The following is a 25305-nucleotide window of genomic DNA, read 5'->3' as shown; positions in this document are numbered from 1 at the left end:
TTTTCATTGGGTCAGTATTTCACATCCTTTGTCCAGGCTTTACCTGTTCACAACATTTGCTCCCTAGAATGTTCTCTGCCCCTAACAGAGGAGTTCCACCAGCTTTCTCACCCCAGATGCATCCTGGTGTTTGCCTTGTCCTCCCTTTTAAATCTGCTGGAGCCTCTAATCTCCCTACGATCACACTGGAGGGCTCTCCACCTCCTTTCGTTCTCCCCACCTACCGGAATCTGCTCTCTCTGAAAGTTGTCTTCCTTGCCTCTTGAGCACCTAGAGGCCTGGTGGACTGGTGCCTTGTTCTAAATCCAGTGACCTTGCCTGGTCTTCAGTACTGTCCAGTCCTCCAGTTCCTCCGGCAGGCGGGCAGGCACACACACACACATACACATACACACACTTTCATAAGGAAATGGTCAATTCTCTGCTGTCTGCTGAGGTCCTGCTTGTCACTGTCAGCCTGTGGTTTCCCCTTGGACACATTTGTTGAGTATGATCACCAGGCCAGGAGTTGGGCACTGGTGGCTAATGCCTGTAATCCTAGCAACTCAAGAGCCTCAGACCTGAAGATTGCAGTTCAGAGCCAGCTTATGACTTTTTTTTTTTCCAGTCCTGGGCCTATGAGAACTCAAAGCCTGAGCACTGTCCCTGGGCTTTCACAAGGCTAGAGCTGTACCACTTGAGCCACAGCACTACTTCTGGCTTTTTTTTATGTATGTGGTACCAAGGAATCAAATCCAGGTCTTTGTGCATGCTACGAAAACACTCTACCACTAGGCCAAACTCCTGGTCTCTCTCTCTCTCTCTCTCTCTCTCTTCTCCTCTCCTCTTCTCTCCTCTCCTCTCCTCTCCTCTCCTCTCCTCTCCCTCTCCTCTCCTCTCCTCTCCCTCTCCTCTCCCTCTCCTCTCCCTCTCCTCTCCCTCTCCTCTCCCTCTCCTCTCCTCTCAAAATGAAGGCTTATTTGTTATATACCCCCCTGCCAGTCTTGAACTTGTAATCCTCCTGCCTAGTTGTCCCAAGTGCAAGTGATGGGATGCAGGTGTGTGCTTCTGAATTCCCAGCATGTACTTCTGGAATTACAAGAATGCCCTTCCAGCATTTTCTGGATGTTTATTCGGGTTAGATGTTTATTCAGATTAACTCTCAGAGGAAAAAAAGTTCTGTTAAACAGTAGGAAGACTGGCATCAGGGTCTAGAAAGCACCTTTAAGTTTACTCAGGTCCAGGAAATGGCTGTGAGGATCTGGGCACTGCAGAGGCTCTCAATCTACTGGCCTTGCTCAATTGTCCTGAATGCAAACAATAAGGAAGCCTGACACCGGGCATTGTATCCAGGCTCTTCCTCCAGAATGTTCCCCACCTATCCCTCAGATGAAAGCCTCTCTTGGAAAGAGTGTAGAGGAACTTGGACAACATACTCAGACACCCCATCATTTGTAGCCAACTTGAGTTATTGTACCCTGAACAGAATTTTTTTTTTCATTACTAGAACTTGAACTCAGGGCTTCTCAGTCTCACCCACTCTCTTGCTCACAGCTGGAATTTTACTACTTGAGTTATGTCTCCCATCAGTGGAAGATAGAATATCATCAAAGACTTTTCTGCTCAGGCTGGCTTGAAACATCAATCCTGCCAGATTAATCCAGCAGTCCAGCCTTCTGAGTAGCTACGATTAGGCCTGAGACACCAGCTCCCAGTTTGGGTGGGTTTATTTATTGAACTCAGGGCCTAGGTATTATTCCTGAGCTTTTTGCTCAAGGTTAGCACTTTTACGTTAGCCACAGCTGACTTCTGGGTTTTTGGTATGGAGATCAGAATCTCATGGACTTTCTTGCCCAGGCTGGCTTCAAATCACAATCCTCAGATGTGAGCCTACCTAGCCTAGGTAGATAGGGATTAGATAGGGATACAGGTATGAGCCACTGACACCAGCTGACTATTTTATTTTTTTCAAAGTTCAGAGCCTTGTGGTTCTGGTCTTAACTCTTGTTTCACCTTCAGAGCCAAGAGTCCCAAATGATTTCCTATTTAATTTCTTACCAGTGTAAGACCCTGGTGAATTACATAAGAACTACAGTTTATACAAACTGCAGGCAAATGGAGTTGCAGTTGATGGGTCAATGCTTTGACTTTCTCCAATTCTATGTTTCAGTTTTCATTGTTTAATTTTGAAAACTTTTTATTTTTTGGTCAGTTGTGGGGCTTGAAGTCAGGGTCTGAGTGCTATCCCTGAGCTCTTTCGTTCAAGGCTAGCGCTCTACCACTTTGAGCCGCGGCACCACTTCTAGTTTTCTGGGTTAACTGGAGATGAGTCTCATAGAGGGCCTGGAGTTTGGCCTAGTGGTAGCGTGCTTGCCTAGCATACATGAAGACCTGGGTTCGATTCCTTGATACCACATACATAGAAAAAAGCCAGAAATGGTGCTGAGGCTCAAGTGGTAGAGCTCTAGTTGAGAAAGTCCAAGGACAGTGCTCAGGCCCTGAGCTCAAGCCCAGGACTGGCAAAAAAAAAAAAAAAAAAAAAATCTCATAGAATTTCCTGCCTGGGCTGGCTTCGAACTGTGATCTTCAGATCTTAGCATCCTGAGTAGCTAGGATCACAGGTGTGAGCCACCAGCACCTATCCAACAGTAACTTCTTTTCAGTTTTCCATCATAGTTCTTAGGGCCTGAGCTATGTAAGGGATCCAAAGGAAGCTTGCTTAGGTGTCCTTTTGAAGCTTGTCAACTTCACCGCCCACCTGCACTGTGCCCACTCCATCAGCTCACCTACCCAACCATCCACCCATTCAGTCACCATCTACATGTCCATCCGAGTCCATCCATCCATCCACCTATCCATCCAAGCTGCTGTGGTGGTGGGGGATGGGGGAAAGCAATTTAGCAGCCGCTAGTGAGGCTAAGTACAGTGTGAGATTGCCCTCTAGAGGTCGCTACAGAAAGGTGCAAGTGGGGAACTAAGACCAGCCACCCCTTAAGTGCTCTGGGAACAGAAGGTAAATACCATCAGAATATTACCACATTGTAGCAATAGTGGGATACATAGAACATTATTTCAATTCAGTTCAATGTTACTGGAATAGATATATTCACCAAGTCCTAGGAAAAGCAAATATCGAGGTATGGTGATGGCATTGTAGGGCAGGAGACAGTCAAGCTGAGCTTGAAGGATTTATATGTGTTTGCCAGACATCTCTGGGGAGGACAGTCAACCTGGGCAGGACAACAGCACTGTAGAGGCACACGATTGCAAGGGAACAGTGAGAGGAAAGGCAAAGCTGAAGCCTTAGTACCACTCAGGACTCATCTAGGGGGAGGTGGAGCAAAATGAAGAAAAACAGCCACACAACAAACCTCTCCCATACTCAAGAATTTTAAGTTAAAGTATTGATTTGAAAGTTGGAAGCTTGGCCAGGAGCTGATGGTTCACACAGGTAATTTTACCACTCATAAAGTTGAGATCTGAGGATGGAGTTACAAAGGCAGCGCAGGCAGAAAAAAATCCCTAAGACTCTCATTGGTGAAAAGCATGAAGGGAAGCTGTGGCTCAAGTGGTTGTGTACCAGCCTTGAGCAAAAAGAGTTAAAAAAAACTTAAGGCCCTGAGTTCAAGCCCAAGTACAGTGCAATTCAGATAGGTATATACACACACCTAGCAGGTCTTAACTGGATTGATGATTCAACAAGCAAACACTTACCCTGGGCCAGGAGCTATTGCTAAGCTCACTGTAGATTGCTTCCCTCAAGGAGCTTCAGTTTTATACAAGGATGAAAGTGGAAAAATATTAAAAAGAACAAATAATGGTATTTGAGAATAGAATTGAAGAGAATCACAGTATGTCTTGAGGGGGAAGCAGTTTTGTTTTGCTTCATTTTGAGACTGTCTTGCTTTATGTAGCCCAGGTTGGTCTTGAACTCTCAATCTTCCTATCTTGGAGGAAATAATGCAGAGTAAGAATGCAGGAGGAATAGGGAGACAGTGGGTAGAAATTTTAAATGGAAAAGTCAGGCAAGCTTCACTGAAATAGCAAGATTTGATCAAGATAAATTAAGAGGAAGTAATGCTGTGGCTCAAAGTGACAGAGTGGTAGCCTTGAGCTGAAGGGCTCAGGGACAACATCCAGGCCCAGAGTTCAAGTCCTGTGACTGACAAAAGGAGAAAGGAAGAAAGGAAGAAAGAAAGAAAGAAAGAAAGAAAGAAAGAAAGAAAGAAAGAAAGAAAGAAAGAAAGAAAGGAAGAAAGAGCAAGCTGGGTTCAGTGGCTCACACCTGTAATCATAGCTACTCAGGATGCTGAGATCTGAGGATCACAGTTCAGAGCCAGACCAGGCACTAAATGCTGAGAGATTCTTATCTCCAGTTAAACTGGAAGTGGTGCTGTGGCTCAAAGGGTAGGGTGGTAGCCTTGAGCTGAAGAGCTCAGGGACAGCAACCATGTCCAGAGTTCAGCCCCACAACCCTAATAGCCCCATTGTACAACTACATAAAGATAATATATATATACATATATATTTTTTAAAGGAATAGGGCCTGGGGTGGGCCAGGGGCATAGCCTAGTGGTAGAGTGCTTGCCTAGTACACACAAATCCCTGGGTTCTATTCCTCAGAAACATATCAGAAAAAGCTGCTATGGCTCAAGTGGCAAGACACTAGCTTTAAGCAAAAAGTGTCCAAGGACACTATGTACTTCAATGAAGGAAGCTCAATAAGCACAGATGAGCAGCACCTATATGTGACATTTATTCCACTGGTGACACAATAGTAGTTTATTAGAAAACAGGACATCACTGGAAAATTTTGTGCTTGCTTGGTGAATGACTGTGTCATGATGTTACCATGGAATTCTTTTTGGACATTATTTTGGATTGTTATTTTTATCAGTCTTAGGGCTTGAACTCAAGACTTGGGCACTATCTCTGAGCTTTTGTGCTCAAGGCTAGCACTTTACCACTTTGAACCACAGTGCCATTTATAGTTTTCTAGTGGTTAATTGGAGATAAAAATCGGACAGACTTGGCTGGGAATATGGCTTAGTGGTAGAATGCTTGCCTAGCATGCAAGGAGCCTTGGGTTTGATTCCTCAGTACATATAAACAGAAAAAGCTAGAAGTGGCATTATAGTTCAAGTGGTAGAATGCTAGCACTGAGCAAAAGAAGGGACAGTGCCCAGGCCTTGAGTTCAAGTCCCAAGACTCCCCTCCCCCCCCAAAAAAAAGTCTCACAGACTTTCTTGCCTGGGCTGACATTGAACTGGGATCCTCAGATCTCAGCATCCTGAGCATAAGGATTATAAGTGTGAGCCACCAGCACCCAGCTGCATTCTTTTTCTTAGAGGTGAGTTGAGCCCTACCATGGGATCATCTTAAGCTATTAAGTTGGATGTGCAAGGGGATGTGCATGCATATTCATGTGTGTGTGTCTATGTGTGTGCATGCCATGCACTGAGTGCATACTTTGGACTACATGGGCCAGAATGTTCTGGAGTATCCACTTGGCAGTACCAAAGTTTGAACTCAAGATTCTGTACTTGCTCAGCTTGCATGAGCTTCCTTTACCACTTAAGCCACAGTTCTGGTCTTGCTTTGGTTTTGTTTTGTTTTTGCTAGTCCTGGGGCTTGAACTCAGGGCCTGAGCACTGTCCTTGAGCTTTCCTCAAGGCTAGAGCTCTACCACTTAAGCCACAGCACTACTTCCAGCTTTTCTATCTATGTGGTACTAAGGAATCAAACCCAGGTCTTCGTGCATGCTAGGCAAGCACTCTACCACTAGGCCAAACTCCCAGCCCTGGCCCTGTTTTTTTTTGTGTGTGTACTGATCTTGGGGACTGAACTCAAGAGAATGGACTTCATCCCTGAGCTTTTTCTAGCTCTCTACAACTTGAGCCACACCTCCCCGTATGGCTATTTTTTTTGTAGTTAATTGGAGATGAGTCTCTTGAACTTTCCTGTCTGCTTTGGCTTCAAACCCAGATCCTCAGATCTCAGCTCACCAGCATCAAGCTGGCCCTCCTTTTTGCAGTTTATTTTAGAGGTGGAGTCTCATGGACTCCAGCTCAGTTTATCCTCAAGACATGATCCTTTAGATCTCATTTTCCTGAATACCTAGGATTATAGGCATGGGCCTCCAGTACCTTGCTCTATTTTCCAATTCTTTTTTTTTCTTTTTGGCCAATCCTGGGGCTTGAACTCGGGGCCTGGGCACTATCCTTGGACACATTTTGCCCAAGGCCAGCACTCTGTCACTTAAGCCACAGTACCACTTCCAGCTTTTTCTGAGTATGTATTACTGAAGAATCAAACCCAGGGCTTTGTGCATGCTAGGCATGTACTCTCCCACTAGACTATGCTCCCAGCCCTATCTCCCAACAATAGTAATTTTTAAAAATGTTTATGTCTAAATATCATTTCTAATCTGATTTCTTATTTAGAACATTATGGTCAGAGAATGTGGTCTGTGTGGTATTGATTCTTTCATGTTTATTAAAGCATGTTTATGGCTTAGTAAGTGGTCAATTTTTTTCTGTCTCTTGTGTGTTTGAAAAGAATGTATATTATTTATTTGTTGAGTGGTTCTATATAGGTCCAAGAGATGTGTTATTAAAGTCTTCCGGCTGGGGCCGGGAGTTTGGCCTAGTGGTAGAGTGCTTGCCTAGCATGCACGAAGACCCAGGTTCAATTCCTCGGTACCCCACATACATAGCAAAAAGCTGGAAGTGGTGCTGAGGCTCAAGTGGTAGAGCTGTAGCCTTGAGAAAGTCCAAGGACAGTGCTCAAGCCCTGAGCCCAAGCCCAGGACTGGCAAAAAAAAAAAAAAAAATAAAGTCTTCCGGCTAAAGCCAAGCAAGATGGCTCATGCCTGTAATCCTAGCTACTCAGGAGGCTGAAATCTGAGAATCACTGTGCCTCAGACCGACTCAGCGGGAGTGCGGGGAGACCAAGTCTGGATTCACAGGTCAGGAATGGATTCGGCGATGACAGACAGACACAAATGCAAGGGAGGTTTGAAATCTGCTGCGAAGTTTTACTTGTTGAATGTGAGATTATATACAGTCAAAGCAGGAGTATTTTCTTTCAGTTGGCATAAGGTCAAAAGATTACAATCATGTTTAAGAATGGTTACAGGGTACATTTTCTAAGTAGAAAAGAAACTTCTCCCTCCCTTCTAAGGAGTTATGGTTAATATGTCAGACATTGTGGTTAGGCGTCATCTGCCTTGGCATTAATTAATATTAGCTTTGTTTACCATTTGTTCCATTCTAGTTCTTCCTATGATTCTGTTTCTGAGTCAGTAATTATTACCCTGTGCCAGGAATTGTAAAACCTTAAACCTAAGAGTCCATTGTTGCTGTTCAGTTAGAGCACACCACGGTGCTCTAGCCCTTCTAATCCTTTCCCATGTGATTCATTATGTACTTGCAACATTTACACAAGTAATGCAGGCGCATTAAAGGCATATTCAGGCAAACTAACATTTATTACTAATTCAAAGATCATATTTTCCGTTTTAGTTTCTAATTCTGTCTTATTATTACTAGAATGCATTGAGGTCATCAAGGCTGCTGTGGGTGTGTCTTGCGCCAGAGTAGCCGGGCATGTACTTTTAGTTCCTGGAGCATCTAGTCGCTCAATCAATTGTTTAGGCCAGTAGCTGGCACAGAATATTACTGCCATACCATCAACTATCAGAAATGAAAAGAGTGTTAAAAGAATCCCAGCACCCAGCATTATGAGCATTCCACGCATATGTCCCGGTCTCTGCCAGGGACCTCCAGAAGGCCTGATCACCATTGGTGCGAACCTCAGGACTGGCAGCCATTCAAGCTCTTTCTGCTCCATGCTGCACAGACTCCACTGGAGTGGGTGTAGCACCACTGATCAAAGCCAACCCAGGTACTAAAGAACATTGAGGCTCTTCCTCTAATTAACCTCGAGAAAAAGGGAAGTGGGGCTGAGACTCAAGGGATAAGGTGGTAGTCTTGAGCTGAAGACCTCATGGACAATGCCCAGGCCCAGGGGTAGGGTGGTGGCCTTGAGCTAAAGAGCTCAGGGATAGCTCCCAGGCCCAGAGTGCAAACCCCATGACCCACCTATAAAACAAAACAAAATAAAACAAAAAAATCTTCTGGCTGGGCGCTGGTGAGTTATTCCGGAAATCCTAGCTACTCAGGAGGCTGAGCTATCTGAGAACCACAGTTTGAAACCTGCTGGGGCAGAAAAGTCCCCAAAAAGGGACCAGGAGTGTGGCCTAGTGGTAGCATGCTCACCTAGAATGCACAAAGCCCTGGATTCGATTCCTGTGCTTTAACAGAGCTGTTTTTAATGATGTTAAGAACGTTTTTCTTTCAGAAGATGATTGAGAAGCTAAAAAAATAAAAATGCCAGGGCCCGAGAACATAGCCTGGTGGTAGAGTGCTTGCCTAGCATGCATGAAGCCCTGGGTTCGATTCCTCAGTACCACATAAACAGAAAAGGCCAGAAGTGGCACTGTGGCTCAAGTGGCAGAGAACTACCCTTGAATATAGAGAGGCTCAGGGATGGAGCTCAGACCCCAAGCTCAAGCCCCAGGACTGGCAAAATACTATGGAGGAGGAGGAGGAAGGAGGAGGAGAGGAAAAGAAGAAGTTGTGTCCTGCTTAATCTGTCAACTACTAGCAAAATGCCTTAGCTTTGGGCAAAGAGGAAAAGGCTGTCTCCTTTGGAGTTTCAGTACATGATTAGATGACCCTATAAGTATCTTATTCCTAATAAATCAGCAAAAAGCCAGGAGTGGAGGTATAGCTCAAAGGAGTAGAGTATCAGCCTTGAGCAAAAACTCCAAGCAAGAACCTGAGTTCTGGGCTCAAGCCCTCGTGTCAACCAAAAACAAAATCATTTTATTTCATGTTTTGTTTTATAATTGTCTAACTCTTTGCAATGTGTGGAATGTTTCTTTCCTTATTTTCATTCTCAGTGAAGTCTGCAATGCATGTCCTTTTTATTTATTTTGTCCTGGGGTTTGAACTCACCTTGGGCTCTATCCCTGACCTTTTTTTGCTCAGGAATAGTATTCTACCACTTTGAGCCATAGCTCCACTTCCCACTTTCTGGTGGTTAATTGGAGATGAGTCTCATAGACTTTCTTGCCCTGGCTGACTTTGAGCAACGATCCTCAGATCTCAGCCTCCTGAATAGATATGATTAGAGACATAAGCCACCATCACCTGCCTTTACAATATACACTTGCTCATGTATATGCCAGGACTGTGAACTCAGAGTTTAGCACTTGTTTGGCTCATGGCCCATGTTCTACTAGTTGAACCACATCTCCAGCTTGGCTTTTTGTTGATTCTTGTTTTTCTTTTCTTTTTTAGCCAATCCTGAGGCTTGAACTCAGGGCCTGAGCACTGTCCTTGAGCTTTCTCAAGGATAGTGCTCTACCACTTAAGCTACAGCACCACTTCTGGCTTTTTCTTTTTTTCTCTGTCATGAGGCTTGAACTCTGGGCCTGGGTGTTGTCCCTGAGCTCTTCAGCTCAAGATTACAGCCCTACTTCCTGTTTTTCTAGTGGTTAATTGGAGAGAAGAGTCTGATGTTCTTTAGTGCCCAAGCTTTGAACTGCAATCCTCAGATCTCAGCCTCCTGAGTAGTTAGGATTACAGGTGTGAGCCACTGCACCTGGCCACTTCTGGCTTTTTCTTTGTATATGGTACCAAGAAATTGAATCCAGTGGCTTTGTGCATGCTAGGCTGGCCCTCTACCTCTCGGCCATGCTCCTGGTCTGTTTTTCTTTTTTTGTACTGGGAATCAAACCCAGAGCGTTGCACTTGACATGCACTTTGCCAGTGAGTTATATACCAGCTCTTTGCTGATTATTTTGGAGACAAAGTTTAGAAGACTTTTCCCAGAACTGGCTTTGAACCTCTCCTCCAAGTCTCAACCTTCCTAAGTAACTAAGATTTACAGGCATGAGACATGTGGTGCCTGGCTGAACCTTTGCCTTTCTATTTCTCCAGGATGTATTTCTAGAAGTGGTTACCGGGTCAAAGAGGATGCAGTGAAAGGTTCTCAATTACTCAAGAGCTATGCCTCAAAGAGGACAGTCCATTAAAGGCTGTCAAATAAAAATAAGTATCGCCAGATTGCTCTCAAAGAAAGTTTCTTAATTCATACTCTAGCAATGTAGGAGAGCTCAATAATAATAATTGTGTGTGTGCTGTTGTTGTTTTGTCACTCCTGGGGTTTAAACTCAGGGCCTGAGCACTCTCCTTGGGCTTTCTCGAGGCTAAAGCGCTACCACTTGAGCCACAGCACCACTTTGGCTTTTTCTGTTATGTGGTACCGAGGAGTCGAACCCAGGGCTTCGTGCACGCTAGGTAAGCACTCTATCACTAGGCCAAACTTCTGGCCCTTAATTTTATGCTTTTAATAAAAGTGTGCTGAAGGTTGTATTTCTTTGAATAGTGAAATTGAGCATTCCTGCTACTCACATTTCTCCATTAAGTGAATTGCTTTTTTTTTTTTTTTTTTGCCAGTCTTGGTGCTTGAACTCAGAGCCTGAGCGCGGTCCTTGGACTTTCTCAAGGCTCATCTCTCTTCCTTCTTCTTCTCTTGACAGGGTCTCCCTATGTAGCCTGGTCTGGAACTCAACATCTTCCGGCTTCAGCATCCTCAGTGCAGAGGTTACAGGTGTGCATGAACAACCACACCCGAATTCTTGACATACAAAGCTCACCTTTCTGTCTGGGTCTTGTTTTAGCCTTAGAATCTAATTTCGAATTATAAATTCGAAAAAAAAAATCGGTTACTAGTTCATGACCGTTGAAAACCTTCAAAGGCCCACAAAAGCAGGACAATCGTTTGGATGCTTAGCAACCAACCAGAATTTTCCATGGCGGAAAATTCCCACAAATCACTAGGGTGGGAACTGCAGCCCAGGCGTCGGCACTCCCTACCCCAAAGAAGCAACATCTCGCGGTATCTCAGTCGTCGGGGGTGGGTGGGTTGTGTCTCAGACCTGACTACAAACTCCAGCATGCAACGCGCCTTAAGGCCGCGCGCGCGCACGCCCGAATGACTACGCGGAGCCAAGGTCATGTGCCTGCTTGCGTCAGGTGTCCGGTCATCACGCTCACGCCTTTTCTTCGGCTTGTACCTTGGTCGCCATTTTGTGCGGGAGGTTATGGAACCTCAGAGTTCCGTCCCCACCGACTCTATGGTCGAGTATTTCAGGGATCCGCCAATCGTAATTCGAATCTCCAAGGAAGCCCCGCCTTTTTCCGCAGGGAGGCGGGAATTGCCACGAAGTTGCTGTGGGCGGAGAGAGGAAGAGGCTGAGGAAATCCAATAGGAAAGGGCGGGATGATGACGTAAACCAATGGAGACGCGGGAAGATTGCAGCCAATCAGAGTAGAGGGACCCCTGGACACGTGGGTGGGGGAGCCGAGCGCTGAGAGCAAGGGCTAAATCTGCGAGGTGAGTCAGTCACCTTGAGCGGGGCGAGCGCCGTGTGCCGGGCCGGGGCTGCAAGGGAGAGGGTGTGCAGGTGATTCGGGGCCGGGAAGCTGCGGGCGGCAGGGTGGAGGATTGGACGTAGGAAAGGAGCATTTTGCCCTCAAGAATGGAGGAAACGAAGGGAGTCTTTAGCCGCACGAATTAATGTTAATTACCAACGGTAATGAGCGATAAACGGCCACTCCCGGGACTAGTAGAGGGCAGGTGTGTAATCGAGGCAGGATCCTGCACGGCATTTGCCCCGGTTTCTGCCACTGCTTCCCGGGAGACCGTCTCCTTTCGCAACGTCTCCCTCCTGGGGCCTGCGCCTCTGTGACTTCCGATTTCGGTGGTTTTTCCACGCTGCACACCCGCCGCGCAGAAGGTGGTTGACCCTGGAGTCGGCGATGTCCTTCTGACCTCTAACGCCTTCCTCCGGGATGCAAGGGAGAGGGGGTCCAGGGCCGATGGGGGGATGGGGACGGCGCAGGGGACGACAGAAGGTCGTCACCACAAGCGAGTAGCCATGCCCTCACAGACTTGACTAGTTTCTCTCTCCTTGTCTTTGGTCTTTGCAGACTGAAAAGATGCAGACCACCGGGGCACTGCTTATTTCTCCAGTTCTGGTAAGCCAAGGCTGGGATGTCCTGTGGTGCCATGTATGGTGTGGGAGGCATCTGTTTGTAATGAATGGAACGAATGGAGTTTGCTGTTGTGATGTTGGCTCTTTGAAGGGATTGTGGGATGCAGGTAACCGCTGTTTAATTGGACCTGTAATCCAACTTCTCTTGGCTTTGAAATGTCCTCAGAGAGGCTAGATCTGACCTTTAGCCCCAGTTTGGCTTCAACAGCCAACGAAAGCAGTAGTCTCGGCCTTGGCAGCATATTAGAATCATCTGAGGAGCTGTTAAATCTCCCAAAATCCAGGCTTAGACCAGCTACATGAAACAGGGGATGACTAGATTTTTTTTTCCCAAAAAAATTCCCCAGTGATTCTACAGGTGAGCCAAGTTTGAGAACCACTGGACTAAAGAATATTTCAATGAAGTCATGTTACAAGAGAGGCTGGTGGTACAGCCTGAAATCTTAGCACTTAGGAGGCTAAGGCAAGGAAAGATCTGGAGTTCCAGGCCAACCTGGGCTCCACAGGGATTGTCTCAAGAAAGAAAGAAAACAAGGTGTGTTACAGACAGCTCTCTTTAGGTAGCTGTTCCAGGAACTAACCAAGCCTACTGGCCCACCTGCTAGATAGCTGTCTAGCCTAGCCATGTGTACATTTTAGTGTACATATCTTTCCCATCCTTCATTACTGTGGTGATTTGGATATAAACCTTCCTTGTACCTCCATCTGCTATTTGTGTGGGCTTTGTTCCATTCTAGGAAACTGATTGAGCCTGTGCCCATGGAAGTGGATTTCAATACATTTTTGCTTTGTCAGTGATTGAACCCAAAGTTATGCACTACCAGTGTCCCCCTACTTCCCAGTGCTTTGATGGTAATAGGTTGCTGCTAGTGACTATACCAGGCTCTCAATACAGCTGTCACTGGCGCAGGCCTTCTGGTCAGGTAGAAGCAAACATACATTGCAGTACATTAGACTTTTTTTTTTTTCAATGCTGTGTGTAGGTTTGTTTGTTTTACAAGAAGCTTATCAACTAGGTTTTTGGAAGAAAAAGGTTTCCTTTTTCTTTGCTTAACTTAGAGGGATATTTCTGACTCTGCAGATGCGCTGTTGTACCAGGGGTCTAATCAGACCTGTGTCTGCCTCCCTCCTGAGTAAGCCAGAGGTTCCATCTAAACAGGTAAGGAAGTTGAGCCCCTCTGGGAATCTCAAAACTAAATTGCTTTAAGGCCTTCTAAGGGGAAGAATGGATGTTTCCTCATCTCCCAGGAAGAATGTGGATTTCTCTGAATAGTGTTGATTGTGTTTAGTCCCTTTCTTGGGACAATAGCGAATAGAATATCTGTGATGACTTTGTAGATCTAAGTCTCCAAAGGCAAAAGAGAAATTTTGGAAAGTGGGGGGGGGGGCAGGAGTTTGGCCTAGGGGTAGAGTGCATTCCTAGCATGCATAAAGACCTAGGTTTGATTCCTCAGTAACACATAAGTAGAAAAAAGTGGGAAGTGGTACTGTGACTCAAGTGGTAGAGCTTTGGCCTCAGAAGGCCCAAGGACAGTTCTCAGGCCCGGAGTTCAAGCTCCAGGACCAGCAAAAAAAAAAAAATGGAAAGGTGCATTTGTCTAACTCATACAATTTCATTGGTCCTATCTGAAGATAAACCTTAGAACTGACATTCTCTCTACACACAGAGTATACTATACTCACCAGGCAATTCACCAAGACTCTCAGAGCTCACAGGGTGGAGGGAGAGGTGGAGTCAGCCACCTGTCTTGCTACCTTGTTATCTTCTTGCTGTGGCTTGACTTCCTTTGTCTCTAGCCTTCCTACAGCGGCTCCCCACTCCAGGTGGCCAGACGGGAGTTCCAGACCAGTGTTGTCTCCCGGGACATTGACACGGCAGCCAAGTTTATTGGTGCTGGGGCTGCCACAGTTGGTGTGGCTGGATCAGGGGCTGGCATTGGAACAGTGTTTGGCAGCTTGATCATTGGCTATGCCAGGTAAGATTTGGGCAGCCTAGAGCATCTTCCACTATAGATTAATCCCATTTGGAAAAAGCTTCAAGAACAGGAACTCCTCTGGAGCTATTTGCTCCAGTGACCTCTAAGTCAGAATTTAAATATGTGTCCAACATAGCACACTGAGCTTGCCAAGAAGTTACTCTGCTTACCCATCCAAGTCCCCAGTGTACAGGCAGGCTCAGCCCTCTGCTGCTTATATCGGCACCCCATCCCTCACCCTGCGTCTCCCACCCCTTCCCTTGCCCTTTTCCTCTCCCTGTGCTATCATCAATCTCTCCCTGACAGGAATCCATCTCTCAAGCAACAGCTCTTCTCCTATGCCATTCTGGGCTTTGCCCTGTCCGAGGCCATGGGGCTCTTCTGTTTGATGGTCGCCTTCCTCATCCTCTTCGCCATGTGAGGTCGCGTGGGGGTCATCCAGCCGTCCTTGCTTCGACTCCATGCCATTCCAGGTGCTGGAGTGTGCTAAACTTTACCATTAAAACAACGTTTCTCTAAATCCATATGTTTGTGCCTCTGTCATTTGACCTTTTGACCTTGGGAGGGTCTTGGTGGAAAGAGGGACAGCTGTTGGTGATGAGGAAGTCCTTAGATTTGAAAAGCAGAATTGCTACTACTGGGACTGTGGGGTCTTCTCATCTCCCAGGAGAAATGTGAATTTCTGTGAGACCCATGGTTAAGAATGTAAAATAGGCTGAACAGCTATAATCCTAGCCACTCCACAGGCTGACATCTGAGTATCGAAGTTCGAAGCAAACCAGGGCAAGAAAATCCATGACACTTTTTTTTTTTTTTTTGCCAGTCTTGGGCTTGGGCTCAGGGCCTGAGCACTGTCCTTGGACTTTCTCAAGGCTAGAGCTCTACCACTTGAGCCTCAACACCACTTCTGGTTTTTTTCTATGTATGTGGTACCGAGGAATCGAACCCAGGTATTCCTGCATGCTAGGCAAGCACTCTACCACTAGGCCAAACTCCCGGCCCCCCCATGGCACTTTTATTTCCAATTAAATACCAAGAAGCTGGAAGAGGACCTGTGGCTCAAGTGGTAGAGTACTAGCCTTGAACATAAGTGGATAGCACCAAGGCCAAGTTCAAGCCCCAAGACATATATACTCTCTCCATCTCGCTCTCTCACTCACACACACACACACACAAAAGCAAAATAACTTGTCAACTCATCTTTTTCTTTACTTACTTTTTATTTTTTGTTTTTTTTATTTTTGGTGTGATACTAGGGTGCTGTCACAGATTTTCCCCCATCCCTACCTCCCTCCCCCCAAAGCTAGTGCTCTTCCACATAAAGCTATAGCTCCACTTTTGGCAGTTAATTAGAGACAAGTTTCATGGACTTTTCCACACCGGCTGGTTTTGAACCTCAGTCCTCAAATGTCAGCATCCTGGGTAGCTAGGATTACAGGTATAAGTCACCAGTGCTAGGCTTTTTCTTTTGCCAGAACTAGGGTTTGAACCATTCAAGGCTAGCACTCCCACCATTTGAGCCATAGCTTTGCTTCCAGCTTTTTGTTAGTTAAAGATTATTCTTATGGACCTTTCTGCTCAGGCTGACTTTGAACCATGATCCTCAGATCTCAGTCTTCTGAGTAACTAGGATTACACACAGGTAAGCTACCAGTACCTAGCAGAAACTGTTGTCTAAGGTTTACACAAGTCCAGGCTAGGAGTATGGCCTAGTGGTAGAGTGCTTGCTTAGCATGTACAAAGCCCTGGATTTGATTTCTCAGGACCACATGCCAGAAGTGCTGTGGCTCAAGTAGCAGAATGCTAGCCTTGAGCAGAAGTGCTCAAAGACAGTGTTCACGCCCTGAGTTCAACCCCAGGTCTGGCAAAAAGAGGAAAAAAACAAAAAGGTTACAGAAGTCCAGTGATTTGCCTAAGGTCATACAGCACCCAACAATTCCAACCCAAATCTGTCTGATTTATTCAACAGACTCAGTCTTTCTACCAAAAGATTTCTCACCCTTGATATATTAGGAACCAGATAACTCATTGTTGGGGAGACGGGGCACCCTTGATATATTTGGAACCAGATAACTCATTGTTGGGGAGATAGGGCTTCTGTGTAAGGTACATTAGGGGCCACCTATTAGGTTCCAGTAATAAATATCCAGCCATCTTCCTTCCAAGTTGTAACAAGTTAATAAATTTCAGATATTAACAAATATCCCCTAGTAGCTGGGTGATACAATCATTCAGTTGAGAGTCTGCCATAACCTGCTAGTCTCTTCATAACTTCTTCAAGATATGAATAGAAAACCAATGATAGAGTCAGGTGTGAGCCTACTAGCTACTAAGGATGCTGAGATCTGAAGATCTTGGTTCAAAGCCAGCCCGCACACTAAAGAACACGAGACTCTTATCTCCAATTAACCACTTGAAAACCAGAAGTGGTGCTGTGGCTCAAGGAGTAGGGTGGTGACCTTGAGCTGAAGAGCTCAGGGACAGTGCCCAGGCCCAGAGTCCAAGCCTCAGGACTTTCAAAACAAAGGAGGGGAAAAAACAAACAAACAAACAGTGATAGAACTTGAAACCTGAAACAAGGAATTTCAGGGCCTGGAATGGACTGAGGTTGAACTGGCAGTCAATGAGTCCTTGTCACCAAGGGAGCAATAGAACTGGTAATATAGTTATGCAAACATAGCCCTCTGGGATATGACACTGGCACCCTTGCTCGGTCACTAGCTCTGGAGGTAATCAAGGAACAGCCCCTAGGGAAGGTAGGTTTTTTCTTTCCTTCCTGTGAACTGCCAGGAATCTATGCGCATGTGCCAGTATTAAGGCTTGAACTCAAGATCTCTCTTTAACTTGGCTTTTGTTGTTATTAGATGTAGGGCTTCAGTTCAGAGACTGGGAGTTGTCCCTGCATCTTCTGCTCAAGGCTAGCTAGCACTCTGCCATTTTGAGCAATAGTGCCACTTGTTTTCTAGTGGTTTATTAGAGATGAGTCTCACAAACTTGGGCCAGGAATTTGGCCTAGTGGCAGAGTGCTTGCCTAGCATGCACCAAAACCTGGGTTCAATTCTTCCATACCACATAAATAGAAAAAAAGCCAGAAGTGGTGCTGTGGCTCAAATGGTAGAGCTGTAGCTTTGAGAAAGCCCAAGGACAGTGCTCAGAACCTGAGTTCAAGTCCCAGGACTGGCAAAAAAAAAAAAAAGACAGTCTTACAGACTTGCCCAGGTTGGCTTTGAATCCAGATTCTTAGATTTCAACCTCCTGGGTAGCTAGGATTATAGGCATGAGCCACTAGTGCTTGGCTTGGCTTGCCTTTTTTTTTTTTTTTTTTTTTTTTTGCCAGTCCTGTGGCTTGAACTCAGAGCCTAAGCACTGTCCATGGGCTTTTTTTTTTGGGGGGGGGTGAGACTTGAACTCTGGCCTGGGCATTGTCTCAGAGCTCTTCAGCTCAAGGCTACTGCCCTATCCTTGAGCCATTGTGCCTCTTCTGATTTTTCTGGTGGTTAATTGGAGATAAATTTTCTAGGTTAGGTTTGCTTTGAATCACAATCCTCAGATTTCAGTCTCCTGAGTAGCTAGAATTACAGGCATGAGCCATGCCTGGCTATGTCTGTGGGCTTTCTTAACACTTGAGCCACACCTCCAGTCTGGCATTTATTTTGCAGGCTTTTCTGCTTGGGCTGGTTTTAAACCTTAATCCTCTTTGGTCTCTGCCTCCTGAGTGGGTAGAGTAATAAATGTGAGCCAATGGTGTTTGGCAGGAATCTTTTCCAACACATGGCTGGTAAGAATCTCCCAGCTCCAACAGCTTTGGAATTGGGCTTAACCCAGATCAGGAGAGCTGGGTGTGGCTCATAGCCCTGCATTTTGGGGTAGGATGCTTCCTACAGCTTCATCTCTAAGGGTCCTGCACGTGCACGTATGTATGTGTGTGTATGTGTACATGTACACGTACATATTCATAATGGGGCTTGAACTCAGGGCCTGGGAACTGTCCCTTAGCTTTTATTCACTCAGGACTGGCACACTGACCCACACCTCTACTTCACCTTTTGGTAGTTGGAGACAAGTGGCCAAGGGCCTCTCCTGCCCAGACTGGCTTCAGTGATCTTCATATTTCTCAGTTTCCTGAGTAGCTGGGATTATAGTCAGGAACCACAAAGTATTTGTAACAGAACACAGATGTTTTGTTCTTGGAAGAAACTATCATTTGTATCCTTAGAAGAGTAACCAAAATAAATTTTAAATGGAACATCATTTTAAGCTGGGGCTACAGCTCTGTGGTCTCTGATAATTTGCCCAGTGTGAATGACATCCTAGGTCCAATGCCCAGCATTGCAAAAGAAAAAAGTAGCAAAAGCACAGGATTAAGTGTCAGAAAAGGAAATCTCAGCCCTGCCGGCTTCTAACTAGGATGTTACTACTTCCCAGAGTAGTTTCCTCATCTGTATATTGGATAGAAGAGCAATTTGTGGTGGGTATGACAAATATTACAGGCAATACGTGTAAATAATACAGCATGTATTATATGACTCTGTGTGTGCGCACACACACACACAAAATTAAAAGATACTTGTAGGGGCCGAGAGCATAGCCTAGTGGTAGAGTGCTCACCTAGCATGCACAAAGACCCGGGTTCGATTCCTCAGTACTACATACATAGAAAAAGCCAGAAGTGGTGCTGTGGCTCAAGTGGTAGGGTACTAATCTTGAGCCCAAGGACAGTGTCCAGGGCCTGAGTCCAAGCCCCAAGACTGGTTAAAAAAAAAATATATATATATATATGTTTGTAATATAAAGATAGTTTAAGAGATATCTACTAAGGGCAAGGCATGGTGCATACCTGTAATTCCAGATGAAAGTAGGAAGCTAGCAATCCATGACTAGTCAGACTTTTATCTGAAAAAAACTAAACTTAAGAAAGAAAACAGGCACTGGTGGCTTACAACTATAATCATACCTGAGATCTAAAGCTCAAGGTTCAAAGCGAACTCAGGCAAAAAAAGTTCATGAGACTCCTATTTCCAGCTAACCAGTAAAAGTTGAAAGTGGGGCTGTCGCTCAGTGGTTGGTAGACCACCAGCTTTGAACTAAAAAGCCAAGTGAGAGTTTGGGGCCTAAGTTGACAAATTAAGTAAAAAAAAAAAAAACCAGAAAGGAGGGGCCGGGAGTTTGGCCTAGTGGTAGAGTGTTTGCCTAGCATGCACGAAGACCTGAGTTCGATTCCTCAGTCTCACATACATAGAAAAAAGCTGGAAATGGTGCCGAGGCTCAGGTGGTAGAGCTCTAGCCTTGAGAAAGTCCAAGGACAGTGCTCAGGTATTGAGCTCAAGCCCAGGACTGGAAAATAGGGCTGTGGGTATGTCTCAAGCAGGGCACTTGCTCAAAGCTCTTAAGTTCAACTAAATAAATAATAAGCCAGTATAATTAATTTTTGTTGTTGTCCCTGAGCTCTTCAGCTCAAGGCTACCACCCTACCCTTTGAGCCACTTCCAGTTTTCTGGTGGTTAATTGTAGATAAGAGTCTCACAATCTTTAGTGACCAGACTGGCTTTGAACCAAGATCCTCAGATCTCAGTCAGCCTCCTGAGTAGCTAAGATTACAGGTGTGATCCATCACACCCAGCAGAACTTGGATATTTTGAGAATTCAAAGCAATAATAGCTATATTGGATAATTTAATTAGCTGGGCGCGGTGGCTCACACCTGTAAATCTTAGCTACTCAGGAGGCTGAGATCTGAGGATCTTGGTTCAAAGCCAGCCTGGGCACTAAAGAATATGATCTCTTATCTCCAATTAACCACTAGAAAACGGGAAGTGGTGCTGCGACTGAAGGGGTAGGGTGGTAGCCTTGAGCTGAAGAGCTCAGGGACAGTGCCCAGGCCCAGAGTTCAAGCCCCATGACCTTCAAAAAAAAGAAAAATCCAAGTTCTAATTTTTCAGGATTTAGGACTCAAGTGGAATACATCTCACTTATTATTCCTAGTTTTATGCTAAGACAAAAGACTTGGCTCAGGAAGGAGTACTCTCAGAGTGGGAAAGGGGAAGAGAACAATGTATTTTGAAAATACTGTAGCCTGGTGCGGTGGCTCATGCCTGTAATCCTAGCTACTCAGCTAGTGAGATTCTTATCTCCAATTAACTATCAACTCAACCATCAACCATCTACTCAAGGGGTAGAGCAGTAGACTTGAACTGAAGAGTTCAGTGACAGCACCCAGGCCCAGAGTTCAAGTCCCATGACTGGGGAAAAAAAAAAAAAGAAAGAAAATGCTAAGGGGTCAGGAGCGTAGCCTAATGGTAGAGTGCTTGCCCAGCATGCATGAAGCCCTGAGTTTGATTCCTTAGTACCACATACACACACACAAAAAGCCAGAAGTGGCACTGTGTCTCAGGTGGCAGAGTGCTAGCCTTGCACACAATGTGCCCAAGGACAGTGCCCAGGCCCTGAGTTCGAGCCCTAGGACTGGCCAAAAAAAGAAAAAAGGAAAATGCTAAAGTACAGCAGTGACTTGAACCCTAGGACTCCAGGACACTTAAGGAGGAAACTTGCTAGATGAACTAGGCCCAATGCAAGTCTACTGTATGCTGGGAAGAGAATTTAGATCTGCGTTCCACTGCTCTGACATCATCCATCTGTGCCAGAGGCATGGGTGTGGCTCCAGAAAGCATACCAGCCAAGCTATTTGATACCCGGATGTCTATATGAAGGGCTTCCAGAAAACCCTTTGCTAGCCTTTCAGGCCTTCCTCTCCCCAGTCACAGAGGCCCCCTGAGGAGGGTGGAGGAGGAGGGGTGAGCTGGTTCTGGAAGCAGCTTCCAGCCCCAGTAGGCCTTCAGGCCTTGACTTGCAGGTTTCTACGTGCTAGACTGGCTCAGCACTAGGAAAGCATGCATACCTGAAGAGGTGGTAAAATCCTACCGCTCTACAGCCAGGGGAGGGACAACAGGCTACCTTTGCAGGGTGTTCATCACTTACCCAGCATCCCTGGATGTCATATCCTACAGCTACAAATATAGGTGTGTGCTTCCCTGCCCTGGAGGAGGCCCTAGCTAGTGGCCAGACAGGTGAGTAAGCAAACCACTATAGTAAAAGGATGTGCTATAATCAAGTGATGAATTATGAGCCATAAGAATCACTGGAGGGAGTAATTAAAACAGACAAATAATAATAGTAATTGCATGGAAACTGTAAGGTCTGGCAAAGAAGGGAGAATTCTTGCCAGCCTTGAAGGATGTGTAAGAATAATATTGTTATTGAACATTTACCCTGGCCAGCCATGCCTGTTCATTATTACATTATCTTGTTTAGCAACAACAATTCTTGTTCCAGTTTTACTGATGAGATGCAATGAGAGGTCAAATAATTCAGATTTCTTCTGGGTTTTTCTACTTATGTGATACTGAAGACTCGAACCCAGGGCTTCATGCATGCTAGGCAAGCACTCTACAAAGCCACATTCCCAGTCCCAGTTTTACTTATTTTTGTAACTTGGCTTTTTCACTCGTGGCTGACAACTTAAGCCACGGCTCCACTTCCAGCTTCTTACTGATTAATTGAAAATAAGTCATATGGATTTTCCTGCTCCCTTCAAACTGGTATCTTCAGATCTCAGCCTCCTGAGTAACTAGGATTACAAGTATGAGCCACTGGTGCCTGGCTTTGAAATCCTTATAAAGTGAAAAAAACGTGTTTGGAATAGGCAATTGATGCACAGCTTGTTCAAAAGGCATGAGAAGATACATTGTCTTTGATACATCTAGTGAGCAACCAAACTATTTAGAAGGAACAACTGTTAGCAGTCTTTATGTCCTTTCATGGAAATTCTTCCATTATTATTTGTGCAGGTAGGTATTGGGGCTTGATGCCAGTTCTGCATGCTGTCCCTTGTCTTCTCAAGGCTGATTGGCCCTCTACCACTTGAGCCACACCTCTACACTCTCTCTCTCTCTCTCTCTCTCTCTTTCTCAGTCATAAGGCTTGAACCCAGTGCCTGGGCCTTGTTCCTGAACTTTTTCTCTCAAGGCTACCACTCTGCCACTTTGAACCACAGTTCCATTTCCAGTAGTTAATTGGAGATAAGAGTCTCACAGACTTTCCTGTCCAGGCTGGCTCTGAACCACCATCTTCAACTGTCAGCCTCCTAAGTAGCTAGGATTACAGGCATAAGCCACCAGCACCAGGCCACGTCATCATTTTTCTTAGTTTTTAATGTTTTTATTGTTATTGTAAAGGTGATGTGCAAAGGGGCTACAGTTACATAAGTCAAGAAATTAATATATTTCTTTTTGAATGTCACCTCTTCCTTTATTTTCTCCCAGTTTTTCCCTCCTGAACCCTCTCCCCCATTTCCAGTTTTTTAACCATTAATTGGAGTAGGAGTATAATAGACTTTCCTACCTGGGCTGGCCTGGAATCTTGATTCTGAGGTTATAGAATTACAGGCATGAGCCACCAGCTCCTAGCTTCTTCCCATCTTTATAATAGTGGGAAAACACTACAGTAACAAAACATGAAATTTGGGTTCATATTACTTGGTGCTAAATCTCTGTGTGGTAAGTTCTCTGCTGAATTCACAGATAACAGAGTATAGAAGAGAGATGGGAGTGGGGGAGAAGGGGGAGAGAGAGAGAGAGAGAGAGAGAGAGAGAGAGAGAGAGAGAGAGAGAGAGAGAGAGAGAGAGAGAGAGAGAGAGAGAGAGAGCATGCAATTGGACAGGTCAATGAATACCAAAGGATTACAGTAATAGGTGTAGGAGAGTTCTAAGTAGCAACAGTGTCACATAATGGTTTGAACTTGTCTGGGGTCAGATGTATCTGGCCTAGAGTCCCAATTCTGCTGCCTGCTCTTGTGACCCCCGTGTTAAGTGGCAGAACCTCTATGTGCTTCTGGTTTTCCATCTATCAAGAGACAGACTAATAATAATAGTACTTATATCATGGAACTGGTGTGAAGAATAAGACAGAACAGACAGTGTCTGGCATTGACCACTCAAATGAAAGATACAAAAAAAAAACGCTCACAACGCTCTGAGAGCTAGGTTTCTTGTTTTTGTGTATTGCTTTTTTTTTTTTTTGTAGGTTATGGGCTTGAACTCTGGGCCTGTGCACTGTCCCTGAGCTCTTCAGCTCAAGGCTACCACCCTACCCCTTGAGCCACAGCCTCCCTTCTCTTCTTCTAGAGATTAATTGGAAGTAAGAGTCTCACGTGCCCAGGCTGGCTTGGAACAATGATCCTCAGATCTCAGCCTTCTGAGTAGCTAGGATTACAGGCTGTGTTTTGCTTTTTGAAATAAGAACACCCTATATAAACCAGGTTGACCCTTCCTTCCTTTTATCCTCTTTCTGTTCTTTGCTTCTTTTCTTCCCCTTCCTCCCTTTGTCCCTTTCTCTGCTAGTACCATATCTTGAACTCATGACCTCACATTCTCACTCAGCTTTCTTGGTCATGATTAGCACTCTACTACTTGAGCTACATCTCTGGTCCAGCATTTTTCTAGTCAATTATCAGTAAATCTCTTAGACTTTTCTGCCCTGGGATTTTTGTGGCTTTGAACCAAGATCCTCCTTCAGATCTCTCAGCTTCCTGAGTAGCTGGGATTCCAAACATGCATTATCCCATCCAGCGCCATCCTTTTTTATTTGGGAGAAGGTAGCATTGTTGTGTAAGTACTGGGGTTTGAACTCAGGGCTTCACACTTGGTAGACAAATGCCCTACAAATTGAGCCACTTTCCTGGCTCTTTCTGTGTGTGGTGGTGGTGATGGGAGTGGCTGTAGGGCTTGACCTCAGGGCCTGGCATTGTCCCTGAGTCCCCACCCCCCCCCAAGGCTAGTGCTCTACTTCTTGTGCCACACCTGACATTTTTTTTTTATGATTAATTGAAGAGTCTCTCTGATGTCTGTCTGAGCTGGCTTTGAATCTAGATCCTCAGCCTCCTGAGTAACTAGGATTACAGGTGAGAAACACTGGTGCCTAACTTGCAATCTACTTTTTTTTTTGTCAGTCATGGGGTTGGGTGCCGTCCCTGAGCTCTTCAGATCAGGCTACTACCCTACCCCTTGAGTCACAGTGCCACTTCTGGTCTTTAATGGTTAAATGGAGATAAAAGTCTCATGGACTTTATAGTGTCCAGGATGGCTTTGAACGGAGATCCTCAGATCTCAGCCTGCTGAGTAGCTAGGATTACAGACTCTCTCTGTCTCTCTGTCTCTGTCTCTCTCTCTCTCTCTCTCTCTCTCTCTCTCTCTCTCTCTCTCTCTCTCTCTCTCTCTCTCTCTCTCTCTCTCTCTCTCTCTAAGATTTAGGATCCTTTTCCATCTTATTCCAGAGAAGTACTAAAGAATCCTCCCAGGATTTACTCACAGCACCTTGGTTACTGTATACTAAAGGAATTATAAGAAGAAAACGCACTGAGGTTGAGTCAGGCTTGATTTTTCTTCTCTTTACCAAGTTTGTCCACTTCTGTTTCAGTATCCCCAGAACATTGTCTAGCAACAACAGCACGCGGCCTTTGGTAAGGTTCTTCATAAAATGTGGAGCTGCAACTGGTGGCTGGCACATGCCCGTCATCCTAGCTACTCAGAGAGCTGAGCGCTGAGGATTGTGGTCGGAAGCCAATCCAGACCCCCCCAAAAAAGATCTTGAGACTCTTACCTCCAGTTAACCAGCAAAATGCCAGAAGTGGAGCTGTGGCTCGGTGGTAGAGCACTACTAGCCTTGAGTGATGGGGAGGAAAAACAAGAAGGAGGAGGAGGAGCAGCAGCAGCTGCTCAGGGCCAGCTCCCACACACTGAGTTCAAGTCCCAGGACTGGCACAAAAAGAGATAAACACACACTAAACACACACACACTCACAGGCTCTGATTCCTCCCCCTCCGTCCAGCTGCAGGTAGGGGGCAAAGGGGAGCCTAGCATTGGAAGCCGGGTTCCATCAGCCTGCCTTTGGGACCCTGAGCGCTGGAGCGAGTCAACAAGCTGTCCTGCGGCTGGATCTCCAGTCGTACCCCAGGGGCAGGCTGAGGCTCGCTTCCGCCTCTCGACGTCCCTTCTCCCATGTCCCTGCCAGCACAGGCACCGTTCTGTGGCGGTGGACACGCAGGGAGGACGCGGAGCCCGCGCCCTCCCGCCCGGCCCCGCCCCCGCCCTGGAGGACCGGGGTGGACGCTCTGGCACCGCGCCTCTCGCTGGTCCGGGCGGGGTGGGCGGAGCCAGCGCCGCCCGGGCG

At 45.8% G+C, this 25305-nt stretch overlaps 2 protein-coding genes across 3 annotated transcripts in view; both read left to right on the top strand.

Annotated features, from left to right (window-relative positions):
• Calcoco2 (calcium binding and coiled-coil domain 2) overlaps positions 1-10618 on the top strand; it is a 47592-nt gene extending 36974 nt beyond the window's left edge. The window contains exon 16 of the mRNA XM_090350671.1: positions 10589-10618. Coding sequence (XP_090206797.1) covers positions 10589-10603 — 15 coding nt within the window. The 3' untranslated portion in view covers positions 10604-10618. The remainder of the gene's footprint in view (positions 1-10588) is intronic.
• Positions 10619-11339: 721 nt separating this feature from the next.
• Positions 11340-14602, top strand: Atp5mc1 (ATP synthase membrane subunit c locus 1). 2 transcript variants are annotated; one of them, XM_090350676.1, is made up of 5 exons: positions 11340-11445; positions 12042-12089; positions 13188-13265; positions 13904-14082; positions 14389-14602. In XM_090350676.1, exons 2-5 carry the CDS (start codon positions 12051-12053, stop codon positions 14501-14503), a joined length of 411 nt encoding a protein of 136 aa, XP_090206802.1. In that variant the 5' UTR covers positions 11340-11445; positions 12042-12050; the 3' UTR covers positions 14504-14602. The 2 variants fall into 2 exon arrangements, with proteins under 2 accessions (XP_090206802.1, XP_090206801.1); XM_090350675.1 differs by having other exon boundaries at positions 11428-11515.
• The last annotated feature ends 10703 nt before the right edge of the window (positions 14603-25305 follow it).

The sequence above is a fragment of the Megascapheus bottae genome, chromosome 17, assembly GCF_031878675.1.
Source record: "Megascapheus bottae isolate mThoBot1 chromosome 17, mThoBot2.hap1, whole genome shotgun sequence".
Classification (NCBI taxonomy): Eukaryota; Metazoa; Chordata; class Mammalia; order Rodentia; family Geomyidae; genus Megascapheus; species Megascapheus bottae.
This window is presented reverse-complemented; position numbering and strand designations above follow the sequence as displayed.

Excerpts from the sequence above, each read along its gene's own strand:
- Atp5mc1 (XM_090350676.1), top strand. The coding sequence starts at position 12,051 with ATGCAGACCACCGGGGCACTGCTTATTTCTCCAGTTCTG. Across the intron at positions 13,266-13,903 it reads CAGAGGTTCCATCTAAACAG|CCTTCCTACAGCGGCTCCCC; the intron begins GTAAGGAAGTTG and ends CTTTGTCTCTAG. Across the intron at positions 14,083-14,388 it reads TTGATCATTGGCTATGCCAG|GAATCCATCTCTCAAGCAAC; the intron begins GTAAGATTTGGG and ends TCTCCCTGACAG.